The sequence below is a fragment of the Heloderma suspectum genome, chromosome 5, assembly GCF_057233095.1.
Source record: "Heloderma suspectum isolate Gila_16-S chromosome 5, 16-S_ref, whole genome shotgun sequence".
Lineage (NCBI taxonomy): Eukaryota > Metazoa > Chordata > Lepidosauria > Squamata > Helodermatidae > Heloderma > Heloderma suspectum.
In genome coordinates this window covers 175,803,365-175,821,167 of record NC_139462.1, presented here as the reverse complement: position 1 = coordinate 175,821,167, position 17,803 = coordinate 175,803,365, and the positions used below count along the sequence as shown (strand labels likewise).

Genomic DNA, 17,803 nt, shown 5'->3' with positions numbered 1-17,803 from the left:
GCCTGGTTGTTCACCTGTTTCTCACTCTGGCCCAGATAGTGGAGATGGTGAGAAAGAAGGGCAGTAGATGCCATTGCCTACTTCCTCACGGGTTTGTTGCCTGTCAAGCAAGCAGTTGGTAGCAACGGTGAAAACAAGGAGGAGGAGCAATAGCAGCCGGTGACAGTGGTGATTAGGGCTCCCTGTTATAGGCAGAAGTAACAGTGGTGTTGTCAGGGCAGGGCTTGGGAGCAGAAGACCAGGGCCCCACTCAGCAGAATGACCAGGAAGGAACCCGAATGCAACCTTGCTGATCCCGCCACCACACCACCCATCATCTGCTGCCTCAGGCAATTGCATTGTTCTACCTCATGGTAGGACCAGACCCAAGAAAGAGAGAATTGTCTCAGAATGCTGGGTAAGGATTTATTAGTAAAAAGCCTGACACGTTTTGGCCTCTCTTTTTTGTTGTTATAAGGGCTTCTTCGAGGGGTTATAAAAATGTCTGCAGAGATTTTTATAACAAAATGTCTCCTGCTGTAATTCACTGGCAACTGGCAGTTGCCAGCAAATTACAGTAGGAGACATTCTGTTAAAAGAATCTCTGAAGTTGTTTTTATAACCCCTTGAAGAAAGCCGTATAACAAAAATGAGGCTGAAACGCATCAGGCTCTTTACTAATAAAACGTTGACCAGCATCCTGAGATGGTTCTCTCCTTCTTGGGTTCACCTTGGATGCTCACCCGCTTTTGCACCATGACGGTAAGACCAGCTCTGTATGTTCTGTTTGTCAAAGTGTTATGTCACCTTCTGCTTACATTTAAATATTAGATGTTTTCAGCTTTTCTTTTGCACAACGGAGGGTTTGCTTGTTTTTTTTGGGTGAAAATCATTCATTACCAATGGTTAATATAGCCAGTAATTTTGCTAGGGTCATAGGCTCCAGAAAAATTAAGTACCTAGTTTAATCCCACAAGATGGAATCAACCACCCCATTTAAAGACCCCATATTTGGAAGGAATTGTGCTGACAAATGAATGAGGGTGGGAGTATATCTCAAATGTTACCTCAAGAGAGATATCATTGATCATTGTTCAATATCAAATAATGGGCTAAGTGAGGGAAAACATACTTCTTGTTACCAGATACTGTCATGCCTCCACTAGAGGAATCTTCTTCAGAGAAGGAACTCTCTCAGCAGTTTTCTGAAAAATATTTTAGATAATCATAAAAGACATTGTCAGCATTTTATCCTTCAAGTACAGATTCAAAGTCATTTTCATCAGTATGGTTGTCACAATGTTGTGCACAGCACATTGCTGTACCCATCAAACCATTTGTCATGCAGGTACATGTGAGTGCTGCACAAGACTGTTTACACCTGCAGGACAACAGTTCCAGAACTGACTCTGGTATTGGTTTTACAGTGTCAGATAGCCTAAATGAGGTGTATAAAAGAAAGATCAAATCTTGACAGGTATGAACAATTTTATCTATAAGTATGATCTAAAAACAAGATTTTTCCACATTTGATTTATACGTTTTGCAGTCTGTTCTGCATATTTTCAGAAAAGCCCCTCAACTGCCAATTATTTTTTTTAAAATTAATCGATCTTTTACAGTCAGTTTGAGCTCTCTTGGGCCCAGATTGGGCAAAGAATGAGAAATGTATCATTCCAAACTGAGTTGTACATATCTTGGACTATTTCTTTAATTACATTTTTCCCCAGTGAAGTTGCTGATTACTGATGACCATTATGGCTAATAATTTTACTAGGGTCATGGGCTATCCAGAAAAGGTTACCTCATTTAATCCTGTGAGATGGTACTGATCATCCCACTTTTAGGGGAATGGCCCATGGACTAGATAGGACACAAATTTGCACAAAATGTGTATATGCTAATTTATATTTATATATGCACATTTGGAAATAATTGCATCTCCTTTCTGGAGGTGGCAAAGAGCCCCTGCTGCAGTTACAGATCAGAAGGGGCCATTGCCATCAGCACCAACTTTTATTTTACACTCCAAAAATTGGGCATTGTAAATTAAATTTATTATATTTCTATACCACCCAACAGCTGATGCTCTCTGGTGGTTCACAACAATTGTAGTCAGCAAAGGCAGGGTCTAGATGGCAAAGGGAGGTTCTTGGTGCCTAGAACTGCTCCTGAAGCAAAAACACAAGCAAGCAAGCAAACAAAAGACAAACACAAGGGGAAAAACCGTCCAAATTAAATTGTAGAAAGCAGAGTCACTCATCCTCTAAGCAGCATGCAGTGGTGCTCCTGGGGTGGGGTGGAAGGAAGGAAGCAGAAACCCATGATGTTCTTTTGGGCTATATGTGTCTGGCGTGCGCGCGCGCACACACACACACACACACCTCCATCAGTCAGAGCTAGACAGAATGTCTGTGCTATCTGTGCAAGACACCTCTCCACAAGCAATTTGCTTTTGCCCAGGGCTGGCCCTACCATTAGAGAGAGTGAGTCAGTCCTCTCAGGCAGCAGATGTTGGAGGAGAGAGCTGTATGCCACACGGCTTGCCCCCTGTACCACTTAAGCTAGCCTGCTGCCCTCAAGTTCAGTGGAGGACATTGTTCAGTGCTGAATAAAGTTTCAGCTGCCACTCCAGTCAGCTTTTGTACATGGAATGGGATGGGTACCATCTTGTTTTTTTCCCTCAGGGAGCAAAATGTCTTGGGCTGGCCCTGAAACATTATAAACATTACCTTCTGTCTGTCTGGCTGGCTGGCTGGCTGGCTGGCTCTCTCTCTCTCTCTCTCTCTCTCTCTAATGACATGCTTGCAGAAGATATTTATTTGAATTTTGCACCCTGAATGACACTCTTTCATTAATAAGCAAAATTAGAATGGCTAACTTATCCTTTTGGACTGACAAAATGACTATATTTGCATATTCCACTTGCCAAGATTGATTTCAGAGTTAATAACTGGTTTGTCTGTTATTTCACAAGGGGGTGTACACACAAACAAACACACACACACCCTCCCTGGCACATAATTTTTGGACAAAACCCTTCCTTAGTATAATGTACCCTGAAAGTCAGATTAGGATCAGGTTAATCCATTTTGATTTACAAGTCTACAAACATACAAATACGTACATCGTTTCATTCCAAGGCATATACAGCAGGGGCCAGCCAAGGATGGAGCCCTGGATAAGGACATAAGAAGAGCCCTGCTGGAGTGCTCTTCATTCAGCATTCTGTCCAATGACCAACCAGATGCCTGGGGAAGCCCACAAGTAGTACACGAGTGCAAAAGCACCCTCTTGCTGATAATCCCAAGCAACTGGTATTAAGAGGTATACTAATATGCACAAAGCCCTGGATCTGGGCCAGATTCCTTGATGTCAGGGTGAAACTGAGCCAACAGAGCCCCAGAGCAGTTCTGATTCTGAGGAGGAACAGCAATCCGTGGGAGAGGAGCTCGCTCATCTCTCACAAGCACAGCAGCTGGCAAGAGATTCCTCCTGCCAGCATTCCTGGGATAGATAGTGACCCTGGCAGTGAGAGAGCGCTGGAGGGGGGCTTGCTGGATGCTCGGCGCAGACGCAGGGAACGATGACAGATGGAGGGCGCTGAAAGGCGTAGCGCTCATTTGGCGCGCAAACAACGGTCGCATCCCGAGGACCCAAGGGAAAGAGGGAGGATCTCTCCCTAGCCCATAAGTTCAGGGTCTTCCCGTGATTCTCCTTCAAACAGGGACCAACTGCCTTAACTGGAGCTTAGGCTACTCAGCTATCTTTCCCCAGTGCTGTTCCTTGCTTTGGCGCTAGCAACTAGTATTCTGAAAGAGTCATAAAGTAATAAAGGAATGAAGTCTTGGAAAGAATTCCTCGTTGTCTGTGTCCTGAGTTGGCTATTGGTGGGGATTGCAAGAGGCAGCTAGGGCGCTCCTGACACTCACGCTGCTAGTGATCAACTGTATGGCATCTGTAGGGGAGAGCCACACACACGGCACAGAGCTGTGGGCAAGGGGATCTGGAGGGAGGCTATCTGGATTCATGTAAGCAATAGTGGGGTAGGGTGTGGGGAGCTGCGCCACTGGATTTGATTTTCCATCTAATTTCCGTTCTGCCTCCAGGCTTCAGAAGCACTGGATCTCACTCTGCTCCTTGATTTATAGGCATACAAACATATTAATATATCATTTTACCTATATAGATTTGACATGGCCTATATTGGTCCCATGGAGTGTGAGAAAATTTATGTCCTGGGCTTTTTGGACTCCAAAAATATAAGGGCATGGTGGTGACCAGAAGTGAACTATTTCTTGTTTTTTGCTGCTCCTCTACTCCAGTACAGGCTAATACCCCAGGGGAGATCTTCATGACAATGGAATGAGAAGCACATTGGAGTATTATCCAGATTTTCATGGAATCGGCTTTGGTCCATCAGGGACACACGAAGCAAGAAAAACCAAGTGTTCCATACCTTTAAAATCCAGTTTTCACAGGTCACGCAGTGCTTCAAAGGAACAAACCTTTGTGTTTGGTGGGGGGAGTAGAACAGAACGTTATCAACCTGGCAGGGGCTGCTCACCCAAAGAGAGAGGCTTGTTTCCCACCGCTCTCCAGGCTCCGCACTTTTGCATGAAGAAGCCAAAATCCCCAATTCTCTAGTACAGCATCTGAAGGCTCCCTACGAGAGCATCCCACTACCCCAATTTCGCCCCATTCCAGCAAACTGTTGTGGAGTTATTGCTCCCCCCCTTTCCCCAATGTGTGCACTTTTGCCCGAAGAAGCCCAAATCCCCGATTCTTTGGTGTAGCATCCGAAGGTTCCCCCTGAGTGCACCCCCCCATTTTGCCCCATTCCACCAAACTGTGGCGAAGTTATTGCTTCCACCCCACCCTCTTCTCCTTCTCTGGGCACTTTCTCCCTGCTTGCAATGACAGGCTCCCGAGACCTCACCAGATCAGAGAAGTGACTTTACTAACATCAAAGAAATGACTTCACACAATCTTGGAGACACAATTTAACACAACAATGGAGAAGCGAAGTAATGCAAACATCAGAGAGGTGCATCATCAGCGAGGTTAATTACTGGCGAAATGGGAGTGCAGGGCAATTCTGAAGGCTGGAAAGGCTCAGTGAGGTCACAGCCAGGTGAAAGACACACACCTGGGCAGGCCTGTCATGCCGAAGTAAATGCAAAGGATAGGGGCACACAGCACCAGAAGCATGGAGAACCGGAATTAAAGAAATAAAACAGAGTAAAAGTTGTCTCAGAAAATCACTGGAAATCTCCTGGGTGGCTGCAGATTGGCCACAATGTAATCTGCCATGAACGACCTCAAAATGCTCCCAATTCGCAACAAATTTCCCATGAGAACAGTCCCCAGGATAGTCCTTTGATGGTTCATCGGTGTGTTAGGAAGTGGTTTCCTGACAGGTAGAAAATACCTCTCTTGCTTTTAAAAGGAGATAGCAATCAGAGCATGGAGAAGGCAACATGCATCCAGCTGAGAGAAGGGGTATGTATGTGTGTATGTATGTGTGTGAGAGAGGGAGAGTGATGTTTTCAGTCTAGAAGAGACAGAGATGAAAGCAAGTGAGAGAAACAATTTACAGCTATTGATCTGATATGGAGTAGCAGATGCCATGTATTTTGCATGCTACTTTTCTTGTCCAATTGTGTTTTCTTTGCATATTCATATATTTGTATATAAAGGAAATGTTACAATAATACAATAAGTCTTTGGTGCTTTTTTCCCAGTGAAAGCCAACCTTGGGTGGAAACCGTGGAACTTACAACTGTGGAAAGGCTCATTGGTGGGGAATGTGCAAATGGCAGATCAAGTATTATCCTCAGGCCATGAAATGAAAAGGTCCCAGGTTCATTCTGTGGTACTTCCAGTTAAGAGAGCAGCATAGCTCAGTGGTAGACCATTTGCTTTGCATGTAGAAGATTGCCAGTTCAATCTCTGACATCTCCAGTTAAAAAGATCAGATCGCCTGTCTGTGAAAGACCTGTGCCTGAGACTGCGGTCAGTCAGATTAGACAGCGCTGGATTAGATGGACAAAATGACCTGAAATAAGGAAGTTTTCTATGGGTTGAATCTAATGTTTGTCTAACTTAAGTCCCTCTAACTTTGGTGGGTCTACTATGATTACTAATATTGGATACAACTCTTATGTTCTTTTCTTTGAAATACAAGTCCCAGGCCATGGCTGGGAAAGACACTTGCTTAAGAGCAACTGCCAATCAAAGTAGACAACACTGGGCTAGATGGATCAATTAGATCTGATTCTTTCAGTATGACAGTTTTATAGGTTCATATGGATGGTGAGATCGTATCCCATATTAACTCTCTGTTGTCTGCTTTTTAATGTACAACTTTTATTAATGGGAAAGTTGTCCTTAAATGTGAATTATTTGTCCTTAACTGTGAATTGCAAATGATATATTCTATAAATCCCTAAAGAGATTGCACAAGGTCAGCCCCTATCAGAACTGAAAATAGATCCTTCTGCATATAATCCGCTCCCACATGGAGAAGCCTGATAAAAATACTCATTCATTTCAATCTGTGAGATAGGCCATCATAAATCAAAGGAGGGCACTGCATCCATCCTCTTTAACATATTGGTTGTAAAAATGTGTGTGTGTGTGTATGTGTGTGTATGTAAGGGAGAGATGTTTCATCACAGAGATGGATGTTTCTCCACATTACAGGCACCAGTATACAGCGTGAACTTTGGTTTGCTTTTGTTGTGGTAGAATGTTTAATACCACTCCACCTCTTTTATTAGACTGGGGGCTGGACATGCAGACATGCTAGATGCCAAGATGGGCTCAGGGCGGAAGCAAGACTGGATTTTTCCTAGGTTTGGAGGAAATTTTTCATTAACATCCAACGCTCCCCCCCACACACGCACACAATCCCTTTCCCATAAAGACAACACTGCACTTCCAGGTGGTAGCGTCCATTTTAGATTCTAAAATGTGAGTAGGGAGGGGATGAGGAAAGAAGGAGACACGGGGCGAGAGAATGAATGGAAGGGTTTAGGATTTATTTATTAACATTATATCCTGCCTTTTCTCCAAGAAGCACAAGGGACAATACATGTTTCTTCTCCCTCTGTTTTGTCCTCACCACAATCCTGTGAGGTAGCTTAAGCTGAGAGATCATGACTGGCCCAAGGTCACTCAATGACGTGCATGGCTGATTCGGGATTTGAACCTGGGCCTCTGCAATCTCAGTCTGACCCTTTAATCACAACACAGGGAGGAGGGAGAGAATAAGATTAACAGAGCAGGTTGGGCAAGGGGAGGAGGGAGAAAAGAATGCAAGTGGGGGAGGAGCTGGGCAAAAGAAAGAAGGAGCTCCATTTCCCATATAGGACTCTTTTAAACCAGGGAAAGGGAACATTTGCCCCTCTGGATGTTGTTGGTGGATTGCAGTCCCCTCACCCTTCACCATTAGCTATGGTAGCTGCAGCCCAACAACATCTGGAGGGCTACACATTGCCCAACCCTGCTTTAAACCTTGAGGACTGCCCCCTCATAGCAGAGGGGATGAGAATTTATACATTGTCTGAGTCCAATTTCTCCTGCCTCCCCCCCCCCTGGATTTTGGAGGGTACAGTGGAAAAGGAGCAAGCTTCTCCCCCCTCTGCTAGGGTTGACTCTTGGGGGTGGAGCCTGGGAGCTCAAGAGTAGTGCCCACAAGAGCAGGGGGAGGAGGCAGGTAGCACTTATAAAACTTGCAAGGTTCCCTTTCTGATACGTAAGGAGCCTTTGGATGACTGTACAGTACCTGTGTCTGTCCAGACTATAGATACATAGACTCTCTACATGTAGCCCGGAAACTTTTTTCTTTAGGATTATTTCTAAATAAGGCTATGGAGAATGGAAGACTATGAAAGAGTGGGGTGTCGTTTAACCTGAGAAGGGTGATTTGCACTTTTGTTTTTTGCTCCACTCATTCTGAGATTTAACATCTTCTCCTGAAAATCCAGGGAGGAGGCCAAAATGTAGACATTTTGGGTCAAGCTTAAGGCCTAGCAGCCCTACCTTTGGCACCAATGGCATTGCAGGGCTTGTGAGCATCTGGAACGGAAGCACTAAATGTGCAGTTAGGTAATTTTAGACCCTAGACCCAATGGTCTTATTGGGCCAGGGTGCTCTTTAGATGATAATGTGTATTACTAACTTACTTCAACATGTGGTAAACCAGCCCTACTGTGTTTGGGGGCCCTCATTCTCATTCTGCTGAGTGCGGCCCTGGATGTTTGCCCCAGGACTGGCCCTACCGTTAGGCACAGTGAGACATATGCTGGGGAGCAGCAGTCACAGCTCACAAGCTGTTTCTTCTGAGCCCCCTGGCCATCCGCCTCTCTTGGAGGACAGAGCTGTGGATGCTACACAGCTGATTCTTCACCCTCTTAATTAGCCTGCTGCGCTCAGGTGTGGTGGAGGTTGCCATGATTGCCATCTCATTGCCAATAAACTGCCAGTCCAGACCCAACGGCCGTCCAGTTAGCTTCTGTATGCGAAATGGTGAATGAGCATCTTGTCCTTTGCCTCAGGTACCGAAATGTCTTGGGGCGGCCCTGGTCTGCCCCAAAGTCTGGTCCTGACAGCACCACTGAAACACATCTGCCTGGGCACGGTAATGGACTGGATGAGGGCTAATAAACTGAAACTCAATCCAGACAAGACGGAGGTACTGTTAGTGGGTGGTTCATCTGCCCGGCTAGGTGATATTCAACCTGTTCTGGAGGGGGTTGCACTCCCCCTAAAGGATCAGGTTCGTAGGTTGGGGGTGCTCTTGGATCCAGAACTGTCACTTGAGGCACAGGTGAACTCAGTGGCACGGAGCACTTCTTATCAGCTTAGGCTGGTATACCAACTACGCCCTTATCTGGACAGAGATAGCCTAGCTACAGTTATCCATGCTCTGATAACTTCTTGTCTGGATTACTGCAATGCGTTATTCGTGGGGCTGCCTTTGAAAACGGTCCGGAAACTTCAGCTGGTCCAAAATAGGGCAGCAAGATTGTTAACAGGGACTGGCCTGCGAGCTCATATTACGCCAGTACTTTTCCAGCTGCACTGGCTGCCAGTCCATTTCCGGGCCCGATTCAAAGTGCTGGTGTTAACATTCAAAGCCCTTAACGGCTTGGGGCCAGGTTACCTGAAGGATCGCCTCCTCCCATATGTGCCTGCCCGGACCTTAAGATCATCATCAGCGGCCCTTCTCTGTGAGCCCCTGCCAAAGGAAGTGAGGTTGGTAGCTACTAGGAGGAGGGCTTTTTCTGTTGTGGCACCCCAGCTCTGGAATGAGCTCCCTAGTGAGGTTCGCCTGGCGCCTACATTGTACTCCTTTCGGCGCCAGGTGAAGACCTTTTTATTTTCCCAGGCATTTTAACTTTCTAAATTTTTATCTTTGCTGTTTTAAATCTGTATTTTAAACTCCTGCACTGCTGCTAGGTTTTATTGTGGTTGTATTGTTATATTGTGGTTTTAATGTTCTATATATTTTAAATTGTTTTATTGTGTGTTGTTTGGTTTTAATTTTTGTGAACCACCCAGAGAGCTTCGGCTATTGGGCGGTATAGAAATGAAATAAATAATAATAATAATAATCTGGCTATGTTAATTCCTTGAGTCCAAGGAGAGGAGGAAAACAATCTCACATGCACACCATTTGACCCCCGAAGCTATCATGAGGGCTGGAACTGCTGCTACGGAAGCCTCTTCTCAAGTGGGTACTTCCTGTCAGCTGCCCCAAAAGGTGGAAAGCAGAGGCGAGAGCGGTGGTGTTTGAAGGAGAGGTAAAAAGGAGAAAAAAATAGCTTCTTTGCTCTGTTTCCTCTCTCTCTCTCTCTCTCTCTCCCCCTTTCTTCTTCTTCTTCTTCTTCTTCTTCTGTTCACTCTCATTAAATTATTTTTAAAATGCTTAGCAAAGGTGTCTTTGGAGTTCACTGAGTCAAAACTTTATGAGCCACAGATACCAAAAAAGTAAAGTTCAAACACTCACCTAGCTGCAAATCTAGGCACGCTTACTTAAAGGTAAGCTCCATTTAATTCAGTGGGCCTTACTTCTGAGTAAAACTGCATAAGATTGGCCTACATGACTGCCATCCTGTACATATATACTTAGAAGTAAGTGCCCTTGCACTTAACCTCAGTCAACACTTCTGCCAAACCATTAAAATAAATGGGTTCTGTAGCTTAATCCTGTGTTTGTTTGGAAGTAAATCCCCGAGTTCAGCGTGACTTATTCCCAACGGAATAATAAGCACACATCGGATCAGTCTTACAAATGCTTAACCTTGGCTAGACTTCATTATAGCCATGATTTATTTAAATTTGTATTTCCTCAATCATAAAAGCTTAGGGCGGGTAATATTTATAAACTCAAAGGTATAAAATATTAAGCCAAAAACAAGTCCATTTATTAACCAATTAAAACAACCAAAGAAATGTCCACAGTACATTAAAGTCAATAATGAAGGTTATGTAACATATTGTAGGCTTGGGATTTTTAGGTATTATACTGTAAAAAAGGCCCCCCCCCCCCTCAATGCTGTATGTATTTTAAAGATTATAGGTTCTGAAACTCTTCTGGAAGTGATTTGTTGATTGGGGTGTGAAAATGTGCCAGGATATTTCATTATTTTCCATTTAAGCAATCGAATAAAAATTATCAAGCAGCGTTAGTTATTGCTGGGCAGGCATGCACAGCCATATCTTTTGGTTGCCTGGCAACCTGGGGGTGGGGAGAGGGCTGGCAATAGAAAGAAAGAGAAAGAGAAAGCTTAGTAGCGAACGCTCAAGCGCAGAAATGGCAGTATGACATTTCATTTAAGGTAGGTTTGAACTGACTCTGCACAGCATTGTTTGGTTCAGGTTGTTGATTCATTGGTTCATGAAAGGGAATCTCACCTGTCTTGCAAAATGGCCAGAGTGTTGTAGCTAAGCTTGCTTTATCAAATCATGTGAATTTCAAAGCTTTCTTGTTTGGAGATGAGGGGAAAAAATGCAAGGGCTTCCTTTCATTTATTTAAAATCTGAAAACAAATGGCATGCGGTCTGTTTATAACAAGGTAAGCATACAGTGGTGTTCCGTCAAGAGTCTGTAAACATTAGATCTGTAAGTTGCTTTTGAAATCTGTGAAGACAAGTAAGGACATATTTTCATCGCTGCTCCTGTTGAGTTCCAGAAATATTTTCTTCTGCAATAAGCATGAGATCTGCTGAGAGGGTAACGGAATGCTAAAAAAAATCAAAATCAAAATAGCATTAGTCTTAGCAGCCCAAAGATTAATTTTTAACATGATTTTCATCTTTTAACATGTGTAAATTACAAAACAAGCCAATATTAGAGCAAGAGTAATAAGCTTGTATAAGAGAACTATTTTGATCAAATGAGAACAAATTAGTTATAAGACACAAAGTTTTATTAATTTATTTCCTATTATTTGTTACTCTCTTGTGTTTTGAAACAACCTGGCAGAAGTAGAAAATAATTTCCTCCCTCCCCACTGCAAGAGAGCTTTCTGTCTTCCCCTGAAAAAAGCAGGAAGTCTGGGGTTATTGCTAGAAAATGTGTTGACACCCATGACAGCAGTTTGACTGAGCGAGATCTTGCACCTTATATGGAATTGAAATAGGAGTTTTAGGTTGCAATCCTATATCCTCTTACCTCGGCTGGGAATAACACCATTAAACTCAATGTGACTTAATTCTGATAAGCAATGTATAGTCTACTCACTGTTATTTATTTATTACATTTCTATACCATCCAATAATGGAAGCTGTCTGGGCAGTTCACAACAATTAAAACGATAAAATACAGCTTGATAAAACTTTTAAAAGTGTAAAACTATGGTATAAAAACCAAAGTAAAAACCAGCAGCAGTGTAAAGATTTAAAAATACAGTAAGAGAGCAATCCTATGGCTGCTAGACAGCGGCTAGATGGCCATAGGATATGCTGTTTTCTGGGAACCGACTTCCCCCCACTTCCACGCGGCCTTGGAGGCAGCTTGGAACAGCCCTGTCCTCCATGCTCACAAGAAGAGTGCGGAGGGGCCGGAAAGGGGTGTGGCTGGGGACGTTCCTGGACGGGGAGATCGTAGCTGCCCGTATGACACATCCAATGTATTGTACAGCAGCCTCCTTCCTCATTCCATGCTCCTGTGGCTAGACAGCCGCAATTGGCTGTCTAGCAGAAAAAGCAGGGCAGGAGAAGTGCAGAGGGAATGATCCCCTCCGTGCTTCTCCTGCCCTGCTTTGGATAGGCGGTTGCCTTCGAGTTTGGAGGCAGCCACCTATCTAGATAGGATTGCACCTGTCAGGGTGGAAACTGAGCCCATAGAGCCCCAGAGCAGTTCTGATTCTGAGGAAGAACAGCAAACTGTGGGAGAGGAGCTCGCTCATCTCTCACAAGCACAGGGGGCTTGCTGGACGCTCAGCGCAGACGCAGGGAGCGAAGACAGATGGAGGGCACCGAGAGGAGGCGCTCCGCTCGTTTGGCGCTAAAACAACGGTCGTGTCCCGAGGACCCAAGGGAAAGAGGGAGGATCTCTCCCTAGCCCATAAGTTCAGGGTCTTCCCGCGGTTCTCCTTCAAACGGGAACCAACTGCCTTACCTGGAGCTTAGGCTACTCTGTTATCTTTCCCCAGTGCTGTTCCTTGCTTAGTCGCTAGTGATTAGTATCTGAAAGAGTCATAAAGTAATAAAGAAATAAAGCCTTGGAAAGAATTCCTTGTCATCTGTGTCCTGAGTTGGCTATTGGAGGGGACTGCAAGAGGCAGCTAGGGCGCTCCTGACAGCGCCCTAAGAGATTTAAAAACAACAGAACTGAAAGACTAAAAATCCTTGGAAAATAAGGGTGCAATACTATGCATGTTTAGACAGAAAAAATCCTACATCTCCTAGCATTCTTCAGCCAGCTATGGTTTTCTGTCTAAAGATGCATAGGATTGTGCTCTGAAAAGGTCTTCATCCGGCTGCAAGAAGACCACAGTGTAGGTGCCAGATGAGCCTCTCTCTGGAGGGTATTCCACAACTGGGATGCCACAACAGAAAAGGTCCTCTCCTTCATAGTGTCAGGGTGGAAAACCTGCCACGCTAGACCCGCAGCTCCTCTGCCTCCCCCTCCTCCCTCCTCCTCCTCCTCCTCCTCACCTCCAGGCCTGACTAGGCTGCCCCCCAAGCCTGTTGGGGGTCTCCAGTGTGGGGGTCGGCTCCACACGTGGTGGGTGCCTTCTGCAACCCCCCACCCTCCCATCTGCTATTGCATGTTCACCTCCACTCCTCCCAGTGGGGTGGGGTGGAAGCCCTGGCTTTAGTGGACTCGGGGGCTATGACCAGTTTCATGGATGAAACCTTCGCCCTCTTCCACAAGATTCCTACCCTGCCTCTTCCTGCCCCCTTGGCAGTGGAGACCATCGATGGGCATCCTCTTTCTTCGGGCGCGGTGACCCGGATTACAGCTCAGCTCACTCTGCGCGCTCAGTCCCACATTGAGCAGATTCAGTTTCACTTGGCCAAGGTTCCCCAATACCCAACCGTGCTGGGTGTTTCCTGGCTCTTTAAGCATAATCCTCAGATTTCTTGGGAGCTTCAGCAAGTGGAGTTTGCGTCTCCTACTGCCGGGAGCATTGCCTCCCGATCGAGGCGCCAGTCCCAGTCCAGGCCTTAACCCTTTCCTCCCCCTCCTCGTCTGCTTCTGGCAGTTCTTCAGCTACCGTGATCCTCCCAGAGAAGTATGCAGCTTTTCAGGATGTTTTTGACAAGAAGGAGGCCAACCAGCTCCCCACCACCACCGCCCATTTGACTGTGCCATTAACCTCATTCCAGGGGCGACCATCCCCGCTGGACGACTGTATTCGATGTCGGAGCTGGAACTTCGAGCTCTGTGAGAGTTTTTGGACACAAACCTCAGACGTGGTTTCATTCGCCCTTCCTCCTCCCCTGCCTGCGCCCCTACCATCTTTGTGACCAAAAAATCTGGAGAACTCTGCCCAGTGCACAACTATAGAGCCCTCAATTCAGTCTCGATCCCTGACAAGTACCCCCTCCCCCTGAGATGCTGGAGCACCTGGGGCGAGCCAAGATTTTCACAAAGTTGGACCTGTGTGGCGCCTACAATCTGATTCGCGTCCGGGAGGGGGATGAGTGGAAGACCTGTTTCGGCACCCGGTACGGAGCGTATGAATACCTAGTGATGCCATTTGGGCTTGCCTGTGCCCCCCCCCCCCTTTTCGCATTTTATGAATGCCATCTTCCGGGACTATTGGGACACTTTCTTCATTGTGTATCTCGATGATTTACTTATATTTTCTGAGGACCCCCACACCCATCAGCACCATGTCTCTGCTGTTCTCCAGCGCCTCCGCGAGCACCACCTTTTGCCGAGCTGGAGAAATGTGCATTTGACCTAACCTCTTTGGACTATCTTGGCTACTTTATCTCAGCTGACGGTATCAGGATGGATCCTGCAAAGGTCCAGGCTGTCCTCTCCTGGCAGGCTCCATCCACCGAGAAGACGTTTTCTGGGGTTTGCTAATTTTTACAGAAAGTTCCTGCTGACATCTCCTCTCACGGATCTCCTTAAGGGCAGGAAATCTTTTCATTGGATGGCATCTGCCCAACAGGCTTTCGAGGAACTTAAGAAACTTTTTAGTTCTGAGCGGATCCTGTTACATCCCGACTCAAGGAAGCCTTTTGTGGTGCAAACTGATGCCTCTGACTTTGCGGTGGGGCCAGTGCTTTTTCAGCCAGATCGGGCGGGCAGCAGGTTGCAACCCTGCGCCTGAACATGTCTGAGAGGAATTATACCATCTGGGAGAAGGAACTGTTGGCCATCAAGTCTGCTTTGGAGACCTGGCGTCATTTGCTGGAGGGGGCACAGCACCCAGTTGAAGTTAGAACCGACCATCGCAACCTGGAACATCTTCAGACAGCCCGTGCCTTAAACCAGAGGCAGATTAGGTGGTCGCTTTTTTTTCCCCTGGTTCCACCTTAAGATTTGCCATGTGAAGGCCTCCGACAACCTACAAGCAGATGCTCTTTCTCGTAAGCCGGACCTCCAGCCAGGGGGTGAGGGAAATCCCCACCCTCTGATTCTTCCCCCCAGAGCCTGGCGGCAGCTGCGGTGCCTCACTCTTGGGAGGAGCTCCTTCACTCTGCACAGACTCAGGATGCTTTTGTTTGCACAAAAGTGGAGGAATTGGGGCTAGCCTCTTCCCCCCCCCACTCTACCCCCCTCTCTTTGCGAGGTGGCCTGCTTTACCATTCCGGTCGGGTCTATGTGTCTTCTAGACCCCTCTGCAAGAAGGTCCTCCATCAGTGCCACGACTCCCCCACCGCTGGGCATTTTGGCTTCACCAAGACCCTGCATGGAGTGACGCGGGATTTTTGGTGGCCTTGTGTGTGTCAGGACGTCAACACCTATGTCACCTCCTGCCCAACCTGCCAGCGGGCGAAGGCCCCCTCAGGCAAGCCCACAGGCTTGCTTCACCCCCTGCCTACCCCCTCAGGACCTTAAAAACTGCTCTCCCTTGACTTCATCACTGACTTGCCTCCCTCACACGGTAAGACCACCATCCTGGTGGTGGTGGATTTGTTTTCTAAGTTGGCCCATTTCATCCCCTGCTCTGGGTTGCCCACAGCCAGGGAGACGGTGGAGCTGTTTTTGGAGCATGTTTTCCAGCTCCATGGGTGGCCCAAGGGTCTCATTTCGGATAGGGGGGCCCAATTCACTGCCCATTTCTGGAGGGTGCTACTTGGGCTTCTCCATGTGACGCTCCGTCTTTCCTCCACCCACCATCCACAGACGGACAGTCAGACTCTGGAGCAATTCTGACTCTGTTATGTCAATTACCAGCAAGGTGATTGGTTTTCCTTGCTGCCTCTCACAGAATTTGCTTATAACAATGCCTGCCATGCTTCCACCCGCCAAACTCCATTTTTTGCCAATTTTGGTTACCACCCCAAGGCTTTCCCGGCCACCTTAGCTCTCTCTTCGGTGCCAGCGGCCCATTACTTTTTAGAGGAGTTGCAAGCGGTACACTACCTCTTATGGGACTCCCTCAAGCAAGCCAAGACAGCCTACAAGGCCTCTGCAGACCGGCAGCGCCAGCCAGTCCATCTCTGCAACGGGGGGACTGGGTTTGGTTGTCCACTCAATACCTTCCCTGTCACTCGCCCGCAAGGAAGCTCGCGCCTCGCCGCATGGGGCCTTTCCAGATTACGGCCCAGATTAAACCTGTTGCTTTTCGCTTGGCTCTCCCCCGCTCCATGAAGATCCATCCTGTTTTTCATCGGTCCTTGCTGTCCCCCCTGGTTTCTGGCGACCCTCATTGCTCAGTCGGTTCCCCCCTGCCGCCAGTGCTGGTGGAGGGGGAGGAGGAGTTTGAGGTCGTGGAGATTCTGGACTCCTGCCTTTCTTGTGGCCGCCTGCAATATCTAGTGGACTGGAAGGGGTATGGGCCAGATGAGCGAACCTGGGAACCCGTGGAAAATGTGCATGCTCTGTTGCTGCTGAGGCATTTCCACCAGCTGTACCCCCACAAACCCGGGGCCCCAGGGGAAGAGCATGAGGGGGGCCTCATGGGAGCGGGGATGATGTCAGGGTGGAAACTGAGCCGATAGAACCCCACAGCAGTTCTGATTCTGAGGAGGATCAGCAATCTGTGGGAGAGGAGCCAGCTCATCCCTCACAGGCACAGCAGCTGGCGGAGATTCCTCCTGCCAGCATTCCAGAGATAGATAGTGATGCTAGCAGTGAGAAAGTGTGGGAACGGGGCTTGCTAGACGCTTGACACAGACGCAGGGAGCTACGAGCGATGGAGGGCACAGAAAGGAGGCGTAGCGCCTGTTTGGCGCGCAAGCAACGGCCGCCTCCCATGGACTCAAGGGAAAGAGGGAGGATCTCTCCGTAGCCCATAAGTTCAGGGTCTTCAAGTGACTCTCCTTCAAACAGGGATTAAGTGCCTACTCGGAGCATAGGCTACTCTGCTGTTCCTTGCTTTGTCGCTGGTGATTAGCATCTGAAAGAGTCATTAAGCTGTAAAAGGATTAAAGCCTTGAAAAGAATCCTTTCGTCTGTGTCTTGAGTTGGCTATTAGAGTCTACTGAAAGAGGCCGCTAGGGCGCTCCTGACACATAGCCACCTATCTCACTTCATTTGGGGGGGGGGGCGTGGAGAAGGGCTTCTGAAGACTATATTAGGGTCCAAGCAGGTATATATGGGTGGAGATAATCCTTTAGGTAACCTGTTACTTATTGAGTGTCCAATGTCACTTGAATCAGGCTTTCTGATATTTTTGTTATTTGATCATTAATAAATAGAACACAATGTCTTTCCAAAGATTTAGTTTTGTGCTCTGACACTGTTCTCCTAATTGGGACCAGGCAGATCCTTTTGCCCATTCCACTGCACAAGCATAGGGCCACCCAAGACGGACAGGTCATGGTGGAGAGTTCTGACAAAATGTGGTCCACTGGAGAAGGAAATGGCAACCCACTCCAGGATTCTTGCTAAGAAAACCCCATGGAACGTATCACAAGGCTAAAAGATACGACGTCGGAAGATGAGCCCCTCAGGTCGGAAGGTGTCCAATATACTACTGGGGAAGAGCAGAGGGTATTTCCAAGTAGCGCCAGAAAGAGTGAAGTGGCTGGGCCAAAGCTGAAAGGACACTCAGCTGTGGATGTGTCTGGTGGTGAAAAGAAAGTCCAATGCTGTAAAGAACAATATTGTTTAGGAACCTGGAATGTAAGATCAATGAATCAAGGTAAGTTGGAGGTGGTCAAACATGAGATGGCAAGAGTG

The 17,803-nt window shown here is 47.0% G+C and overlaps 1 protein-coding gene across 6 annotated transcripts in view; it reads left to right on the top strand.

Moving 5' to 3' along the window:
• The first annotated feature begins 10,750 nt into the window (after nt 1-10,750).
• Nucleotides 10,751-17,803, top strand: part of PLCL2 (phospholipase C like 2) — a 169,598-nt gene continuing 162,545 nt past the window's right edge. For 4 of the 6 annotated variants that reach the window (XM_084858408.1, XM_084858406.1, XM_084858412.1 and 1 more), the window contains exons 1-2: nt 10,797-10,826; nt 13,825-15,560. In XM_084858408.1, coding sequence (XP_084714534.1) covers nt 15,420-15,560 — 141 coding nt within the window. In that variant the 5' untranslated portion in view covers nt 10,797-10,826; nt 13,825-15,419. Of the gene's footprint in view, nt 10,827-13,824; nt 15,561-17,803 lie in introns of all 6 variants that reach the window. The other 2 variants (XM_084858417.1, XM_084858409.1) reach the window with 2 other exon arrangements.